The sequence below is a fragment of the Melampsora larici-populina genome (assembly GCF_000204055.1).
Source record: "Melampsora larici-populina 98AG31 unplaced genomic scaffold MELLAscaffold_27, whole genome shotgun sequence".
Lineage (NCBI taxonomy): Eukaryota > Fungi > Basidiomycota > Pucciniomycetes > Pucciniales > Melampsoraceae > Melampsora > Melampsora laricis-populina.
The window spans coordinates 801524-811290 of NW_006768791.1; the positions used below are offsets into that span (position 1 = coordinate 801524).

A 9767-nucleotide genomic window follows, 5' to 3' on the forward strand; every position below is an offset into this window, starting at 1 on the left:
TATTGTTTGCTTGGTGCCAGGCTGCGCTTTGCGCAGCTTTGGAATGCGCTCTTTACACCTGGCTGAAGTTGCGCCAAGTCAATCAACAAATACTCAGTACAAGTAACACCTATCTTGATACCAAACATGTATGATTCCTTTGCTAATGTGTCATGAGTACAAGACTTGGCCCTGTGAGCAAGGCTTATAGATAAAATATAGATGTTTGTTTATCCTATGCAGATAAATACAGTGGAGTCTTCTGCCAATAAATCAGAATAAAAAAGTTGGTAGTAACCATCAACACTTTCAATATACCAAGTGGCTGATGTCTGCAGGATGCTTGAACAATACATTATTCAAATTGGTAAATTACATTTGTACCTTCAGAGTAAAAATCCAACTATAGGTTTCATGCAATCAGGTCTCCTATTTGAGTTAAGCTGTAATAAATTATTGACTGGTGTCTCCCTTGTTGGATTTTTTGTTGACTCAAATCATTGACTGGATTTTTTCCTGAAAGGCTATCAGTAGTGGGCACCTCCATGAGGCTTACCACCTCCAGGGCAGATTGATATGTGAAGCTCAATCAAGTGTATACATGCATGATCTGACAGATCAGTATCAGGTATCTGAACCCTCCAAACAAAATATTGAACCACGTCACATACATTGGGGATTCTGATAATATTTGGGAGTGTTGCATCTTTGACACGATAAGAAAAGTTTATCAACTTTGGATATGTTTCAGCATCAATTGCCAAATCATGCTCATCAATGATTGCAAAAGGGATTACATACTTTTTGGAATAACTGTAGCATCAGACCTTATACCTAAATGAAAAACGCACTCTAGTGGAATGATATTGTCATTGATATACAAAGAAATATTTCTCCCAAGAGGCTTGAAGTTACAGAAGCTGAAGCATACTGACACTGTATCATGGAATCCAAATTTGTCTTCTGAAGTCTCTCCAAATCACATCCTTGCACATCTGTATTGAGAATGAATAAAATCCAATTATAGATATTGATGAGTAGATTGGTGCAATGCGGTTGAAACAGTAGTTTGGTCTGGCTCTGATCAGTCTCTTTGAAATTGACTTATTTAAGCCCTTATTTAATCCAGAGACAGAAGCAACTTGGATCAAAGATGATTGATTAAATCTCTGAAAACAGTAGAATTCAACAGATCATTTGTGTTTAAAACTGAAGAAACGTAACAGGTCACCCAATCTATCTTCAGTTTCTTCATACCTCACCTCACATCATCGCAAGATGACCTACTACATGTTTTGTGGTTCCATTTTCAATTTTGGAGCCATGTTTCAAAAACAATCAAGTATTCCAACCAATTGATCATTGAGGAATGATGATTTACGGAATGCAAGGTGTGTCAAAGTGACAATTCAATTTTCAAAAATTGAAATTTCAGAATCCCCGGATCAGAAATTGATAAAACTGGAATAAACATCAGATTTAACCCCAATACTGGTCTGAAACCGCCTGTATTGGGGATAAAACCTATCTTTCCGCCAGTTTTCACAATTTCCAGACCACAACTCAAATATCGACCACTGACTTGGCACTTTGGCACAAATATTACATGAAAATTTCAAGAAATCGATTTTCATCATGTCAAACTTCACATATGTATAAAACAACAAAACCCAATACCTAACCGTACCACAAGTTCACCTTTTGGGTAAATGCACACCCATCAAGACCTAACTACCGAGTCAACCATAGAGAAAATTTACAACCGATCACTATCAGATTTCACCTATTCCACGAAGTCTAACTTGTCAAACCAACTCAACACCATCTGACTCACATACAACCCTTCTTTTCACACCACATCATGAACAACACACAGCATTCTCAATGTGCCCTATGTCCCTCAACTCTACGCTCTGGAGAACTCAGGATCTGTAGACCTTGCCTAGAGTCAAACTTAGAGCATTCCAATGCTCAAAAACCACCCGGCTTGCAATCTCAGTCTTCAACTCGTCCTCCTGCTCCTAAGATTGCCGCTGCTAGAGCTGCAGCCCAATCGATTGTTGCAAAATCCGTCTCTACTGGCTCTCACGTCAATTCACTGCATCAAAAGAAGGCCGACCGGGACGCTTTCCGAGCTCAAGCTAGTAGCAAGCGAATATATGGTCACCCAGCAGCCCCAAAACCAGCACCCTTCTCTACACCAGCTGGGCGTGCATGCTCCGTTGGATGGATGGTTCAGTACAACAACAAGCATCACACCCACAGTTTGGTCCGTGGAATTGTTAATGTCAATAGGAATCTTAGATCTATCTTAGCCCCAACAAAGAAAGATATTTTTGACCTTTGGGACCACACACCGGTATCTGACAACAAATATCCTCAACCACCTCTTGAATACGATCCTCAATGGTTTTCTCTGGCCAAGCCTGGCAAAGGTAAAATGCCACCCTGTATTTTGCACGATGACAAAGTCCTTGGTAATCACCTAGACACCACCAAAGGCGAACCAGCTCTTGAACTTATCTTCCTTGCTGAAAAGTATTATTCCGCCCATCCCAATATCGCTAGACCTCTCACCTCAGCGACTACGGCTAAGACTAAAAGAGGCAAAAGAAAAGCTTTGGAAGAACTGACTATCTCAGATCAGGAGCTTGACAATTACTTCAGTAGTGACAATTCTCTCAGTACTGCTAGATATTCATTGAGCAAAACCACTAGAAAGAAATCCAAATCTACCCCTTCAACTTCTACTCGAATCACCTCACCACCCCTAACCCGCACCAAAAGGGCTACAACCTCAAAGTCCAACCGACCTGTCAGGCCTTTTAAAAGTCAGACCAATAATAATAGCTTAAGCTCTCTACCACCACTCTTCACTCCTCCGCCCAACATGAGGCACTTAAATGCAATTGATGAAAGAGCACAAATCACCGAGGTAGTACCACCAAATCACACACGTAAGTGAAAGCTCACTGCTCTGAATTCTCAACAACAATCTGACATTCCATTTATGTTTGTAGTTGTAGCCTTTGATTTCCGTGCACCCATGGACATTTCTGCCTTTGGGCAAAACTTTCCAATGGCTGCACCACTTCCATCTAATCCGACATCAGATGGTTTTATTGACGGAAAGAGATTACACATGCAATCTAATTCCAAAGGAAAGCCCGAATGGAAGGCAGTTCAGTATTATTTCAAGGTTGATGAGAGTATCAAAATTGGTGAAGGCGGTTTCAGGATATGCTACAAAGCCTTTGGAAAGGATGCAACAGGTGATGTGATACCTATGGTGGCTAAAAAGCGGATGGTTTTGCCGTACTGTAAATCTGTGCTGGATGTTCACAGAGAATCCGGTGGAACTTATGCTGCGGTCGCAAGTGTTATTGAGCAATTCAAGCAAAAGGCACTGGAAGTTGATAGGATCAAGCTCTCCCCTCATCTAGCAAGAATAATTGGCGACATACGTGTAAGTCTAGGAACTAGCTTGATGTCTAGTACAATACTAACCATATTGAATATCACAGATTGTAAATAACTTTCCAGTCTACTCCGGGAGAAGTATGAGTCCAGATTCAGCATATTTCTTTGGAGAACTGCTTGATGTCAAGAATTATTGCAAGTATACTAGCAATGTCAACTTTGAGTGTCGTGGGCCAGAAGGTGACATGACTCATGATGTGATGCATGCACTGACTCATTGGTCATACCAATACTATAGTGGCAAGCGGATAGTTGCTGACCTGCAAGGCGTAGGAAGGGTCCTTACTGACCCATTGATTGTGGATGATAGTTTGTAAGTCCCACTCCGTATTACTAATCCCTCTGATTGTAAGTAGCTGAGTATTTGAGTATTGCATTGCACAGGTTAACTTGGAGTGAAGGAAATACAGGAAAGAAGGGTTTGAGAAACTTTAAGGACCAACATAAGTGTGGTAAAGTATGTGATTTAATGGGTTTAGTGCGTCTTCCTGACTCAAAGGACTCTGATAATGAAGTTGAGATACTATCACTACAAGAAATATAATGTTTTCTGGGCAGAAAATTAAATTATTGATACACAAAAATATTGAGAGGCCAGGAGAAGGGCAACAAATAAATAAAAATATGCATCTTGTTCCCTGCGGTGAGAGCTTCACTCTCCATATTTTTCCGTATTTTTACAGTCCATATTGATAAGTGTACTAACAATAAACCTTCACAATCATCCAATTACAACCTGTAACAAGCACTGAAATTTGGCTCATTAGTGTTTAGAGACACTTTTGATTTCTGAAAATACTCATAACTTTTTCAATTCCGGTCCAAAACGCTCGATTTTGGGTGCATTGGTAAGCTGGAATTGTCCTCCACATAGTTCATAAGAGGACCACACAGCATGCTGGTCTGCTAAAAAAGATATCATCTTTTTTATACATTTGTACATACAGATCCATAGAATGATTGTCATACTAGCTACATAGTTCTTAATCTTATGAAAGTTCGAGGGGAAGAGTTCAGCTTTCTAATGCACTTAAAATCGAGTGTTTTGATGCAGATTTGACAAAGTTATAGGTGTTTTCAGGTATCAAAAGTTTCTCTAAACACTAATGAGCCAAATTTCAGTGCTTGTTACAGGTTGTAATTGGATGATTATGAAGGTTTATTGTTAGTACACTTATCAATACAGACTGTAAAAATATGGAAAAATATGGAGAGTGAAGCTCTCACCGCAGGGAACAAGATGCATGTTTTTATTTATTTTTTGCCCTTCTCCTGGCCTCACAATATTTTTGTGTATCAATAATTTAATTTTCTGCCCAGAAAATATTATATTTTGGGTAGTGTATATGGTAAATCTTCCTATCAATCTCACGTTCCACAAGGGACTCAAAAGTATCAGTAGGGTCACATACTCTTTCCAATTCATTTTTAAACATACTATTGAGATAAAGAAAAGAAATCATTGTAAATATTTTAGAACAGAACCGTGTGATTGGTGATATGAGTCAATCTTCCTTTCCAGCTGCTCATCATATGTTCCAGCAATTGTAGGATGGTATCTTTCCCAAGCGTCATCATCCATATCCCCCCTCATATCCATGATATTATTCATTGCTTGTACAACTCCTGAGGTGATTTGAGAGCACGAAGCATAGACCACCACATGCTGACCATCAAGACTAATGGTCCCACCGGATTGACCAACAGTCCTAGCTTTATTTTTCTGCCTTGTAATTGCTGCTTTTAAACTTGTCACACTACGCCAAATTGCAAATTTACCGTGGAGTTTAGAAAATTAAGTAGACATAGAAAATTATAGAGAAGCTGGCAAGGGTCAGAACAATATGAAAAAATAATGGGAGGTCCCTTTGACGCATTCCAATTGTCTGGTATATTTTTTCACATTTTTAAAACCACAATGCATATAACACTACACAAAATATAATATCTTCTGGGCAGAAAATATAAAAACCAACAAACAGAGATATTGAGCAGTCTTGAAGCACTTCCAGCATAGATGTCTTGGGTTGAGAAATCCGAGGCATCATTGGAGGCAAATCCTTGGACAGACCTTGTCCGAGGTTTTTGCCCGAGGTATTATTTTGCCCTGAGAATTACCTTGGATCAAAACCTTGGGAAGCTTCTGTCCGAGGTTTTGCATCTGAGGATACCTCGGATTTTGTAATCCGAGGTAAATATGTTGGCGGTGAAGAGAGACAAAAATACAGAAAAATATGCATATTGTTCCTATGATTGAGAGCTTTGATTTGAGTATTTTTTTGTATTTTTAGTGTGAAAATTGTTGATTGTACTAACAAAAAACCTCCAAAATTCTCAGATTACAACCTGTAACAGATATTGGAATTTGGCTAAGGGGTGACAAGGGGAAATCTGGAATTCTATATCCCTCATATCTTTTGCAATTCTGGGCCAAAACACTGGATAATTAGTTCATCAGGAAGCCATGAAATGCATTTGAATGTTATGTTAACGTATAAAATTTGTAGCTCCGCTACAAAAGAAGCTATTTGTCTTTGAAACAATTTCCTACATATCCACATAGATATTCTTTGGGATTAGATGCAAGTTTTCTGTCTTGATAAAAGATATAGTCACAGACTTTGGCTTTCCAATGAACAAAAAATTGAGTGGTTTGATCAAGAATTGACAAAGATATAAGGGATTGTTGAACTCAACTTATGCCCTCCAATCTGTGTTACAGGTTGTAATCTGACAATCCTGGAGGTTTTTTGTTAGTACAATCAACAATTCTCACACTGAAAATACAAAAAAAACACTCAAATCCAAGGTCTCAGCCATAGTAACAATATGCATATTTTTGTGTATTTTTGTCTCTCTTCAAGACTGCTCAATATCTCTGTTTGTTGGTTTTTATATTTTCTGCCCAGAAGATATTATATTTTGTGTAGTGTTATATGCATTGTGGTTTTAAAAATGTGAAAAAATATACCAGACAATTGGAATGCGTCAAAGGGCCCTCCCATTATTTTTTCATATTGTTCTGACCCTTGCCAGCTTCTCTATAATTTTCTATGTCTACTTAATTTTCTAAACTCCACGTAAATTTGCAATTTGGCGTAGTGTCAACTTTTTTTGCTCTTCTAGTGAAAAAAGTGCATGACTAGTGTAATGATTAACGTCAGTGGCCCAAATCAACTCTACCAAATCTGCTGCATTGATATCTATCTTAAACTCGAAATGCCCAACCACCATGATAAACTGAGCACCAACTTCAGGATGTTCCTTCTGGACATACTTCCCAGTCTTCTTTTCTTCCAACAATTCTTCTTCCCTTTGGGCTCGCAGTGCCAATCGTCTCTCTGGTGAAATTATATTGGCTATAGACATGTTGATCAGTTAATTAAACACATGGTGACAAGTATAATACAAAGCAAACTGAACATGTGTAAGCATCAATTAAACAAAAGAACCCGGATGCAAACCCAGTGGCATCAAAGTCACAATGTGGGGCATTGCGGAAGCCTCCTGAGGTCACAATGGTACTTGACCCTACAAACACCTGCCCATTGGGCGACTTTGTCCATTCCTTAGTCCCTGGAACTGGTTCTCTGGAAGCCCAAGAAGGAGCACAAGTTTTGACTGCAACTTCCCTATTGCTTTCATATGCATGTAAGCAGAGAGAGGAAGTCCTTTTGGCTTGGAAGTTATGAACCCATGGTAAATCATCTTGCCGCATTTCATCTTCCTTAAGTTTACCAAAGTCACCGCTAGTGCTAGAATTCTGTGCAAAAGGACCTGTAAAGCAGCCACGGTAGAGTGAACCTTGAGGTTCAATTGCAAGAAGAAACATCCCTACTTACTAATTTTCTTTCCGTACTTGTGTTTGCCAGCTTGTCTGGTAGACCGGAAACCAAATCCCCTCATTTTACCTTGCCTTTCTTCCTCAGGCAGAGCCATAACCGCATGATTGTCCGGAAGGTTTCCTCTACTCTCCGCATGTAAATGCATGGTTCTAATAGCTCGACAGAAATCCTCCCAGAGCTGGATTGATGATGGATCAGTGCTAGAAGGATCCTACACAGTCCATCTTATTGTCAGCATATGTTACTTTTATGAGGAAGAGTCCAATGTACCTCATGATTGAATCTGACTACACAAATCAACTTGTTTGCGGACAGATTCACCAACACCACTGTACCTCTGGTAACTTCCCTGAATTTAGGCTGTCCAAATGCAGGAACCCGGAAAACCTGACAATCTTTGGGAAGGCCAAACCTTACTCTAATACCACCGGCAATTTTCTTACTTACAACTTCTCTAGTTTGACTTCTCTCAGCTTCACGATTTTTCTGACGTAACTTTTTATTCTTCACCTGTTTATAAAGAACTTTCCTAGCTGCCTTATACTCAGCCCGCTTAACAGCTTGCTTTTTCTTCTTGGCATCAGATGGGTGCTTAGCCATCTGTTTAAGATAAGTAAGTTAGTCATGATTAGGGTTACCTTGCTCAGAGAGATATAACATCTCACCCCAAAAACCTGGCTCCAGAAAGAGGAAAACAAAGGTCAGTTCATGTGGAATGCTTCAGAATGATCACCCACATATAATGAGAATGGAGTGGAACACACAGGACTTGGTGATATGTGAATCAAGAGGCTAGACCAGTTTTCGGGGTTCCCCTCAGTCACCTATTCTTACCCCTAAAGAGTTCACATATCCTCAAGTCACTGTCTGCTACCACTCCACCCTCACAACATGAGATGAAAATCTGAAGCTATGAAAGTGACGGAAGATTGATGAAAGAATACCTGGATAGAAGCACTTGATTGATGTGATGTTGGAAGTGAAGGCAAATATACTTATTGCTTTGATGTTTCTGCTACAATTTTGACTCCAAACTTATAGAAAACCAATCCAGGGCCAGCTTGTGGTTTGCTGATCATTATACATGTGGTTGTATACTGTCAGCATGGCCAGAATGTGGGTTGAAGTCATGTGATCAGTCGTGGGCAAAGAATTGTCTTAATTCTATACTTGCAAACTTGGCTCCATGACATGTGTTGCCATGACAAAATTGTTTAAAATAAAAAAAAAAGTACAAGACAACATTTTTTAATTCTGTACTTGCAAACTGGGCTGCATGACGTGTATTGCCATTACAAAATTGTTTAAATTATGACTGTACCAATCATCTTCTTCACCCAATAACTGAAGACTGGCCCCTTGTACACCCACTTCTGTACAATAGGGTACAGGAAGTAGCAAACGGTTACTTGATATCCTGGTACTCCAGTAATAACCAATGTCATAAGCCAAACATACTGCCAAGGGTACCTTTTGCACATGCACACCATCAAACTTGGCATTAGAAACTGAAGTATCACCTTTGAAAGAGTTGTAATTCCTAGACAAAAGCCGCATGATGTAGTCGTGAGTCCTAATCCATATGGTTTCTTTGATTAATACGTTTCTGGCCTTCTGTATGTCAGCTGCAGCCTTCACAACAGCTAAAACAGTTGGAGCTGGAGTATTCTTGCAGTCCCTTGAAGTGAGCATTAAACCTCTGACACCACTGATTAAAAATGATCCTAAACAACCCCAGGTAAATCTAGATTTCTTAACAAGTTTGATTTGACTATCAAGACGATTATAAAGTTCCTTATCTTCATTTGAGCTTTTTCCTTTAGGCATCTTCGCATATAAATCAAGGCCATTGCTATTTGCAGCCCACAAGAAAACCATGTAGGCGCTGGCCAAATTACGCCTACATGGGTGTTTCCCACAAAGAAGCGCCTACATTTATAATGTAGGCGCTGGAAACCATCCAAAATGACGCCTACATGTCAAAAAACCCATGTAGGCGTCATTTGGTTACGCCTACATTCAAAAAATGAAATGTAGGCATAATTTTCAAGCACCTACATATCTAATTTGAAATGTAGGCGCTATTTTTGAGCGCCTACATTCAATTTTCAGCTCAAATAAGCGCCTACATGCAGTCCTGCATATGTAGGCGCTACAAATCCGGCAACTACAACTCCAGACTGGTCTTAAGGGTAATGAAGAACAATTTTCAAGTCAAAATGAGAGTATTGGAAGACGGAAAAAGCAGTTTGGACTCAAAATGAGTGTATCAGAAGACGGATAAAGCAGTTTGGAGTTTAAATCAGTGTATCGGAAGACGGAAAAGTAACTCCCGAGTCAAAATGAGTGTATCAGAGGACGGAAAAAGTAGTAAATTATTTCAGCTCTGAACTCAGTTTGGAGTCAAAATGAGTGTATCAGAAGCGGAAAAAGAAGTAGATTATTTCAACTCTGAACTGCTAT

The 9767-nt window shown here is 39.4% G+C and overlaps 1 protein-coding gene across 1 annotated transcript; it reads left to right on the forward strand.

Annotated features, from left to right (window-relative positions):
* Positions 1 to 2419: 2419 nt before the first annotated feature.
* On the forward strand, positions 2420 to 3462 carry MELLADRAFT_88555 (uncharacterized protein; the record flags this gene model as incomplete). The annotated part of the gene is made up of 3 exons (XM_007411831.1): positions 2420 to 2936; positions 3000 to 3391; positions 3451 to 3462. The coding sequence occupies 3 exons, from the start codon at positions 2420 to 2422 to the stop codon at positions 3460 to 3462; spliced, it is 921 nt and encodes a 306-aa protein (XP_007411893.1).
* Positions 3463 to 9767: the final 6305 nt, after the last annotated feature.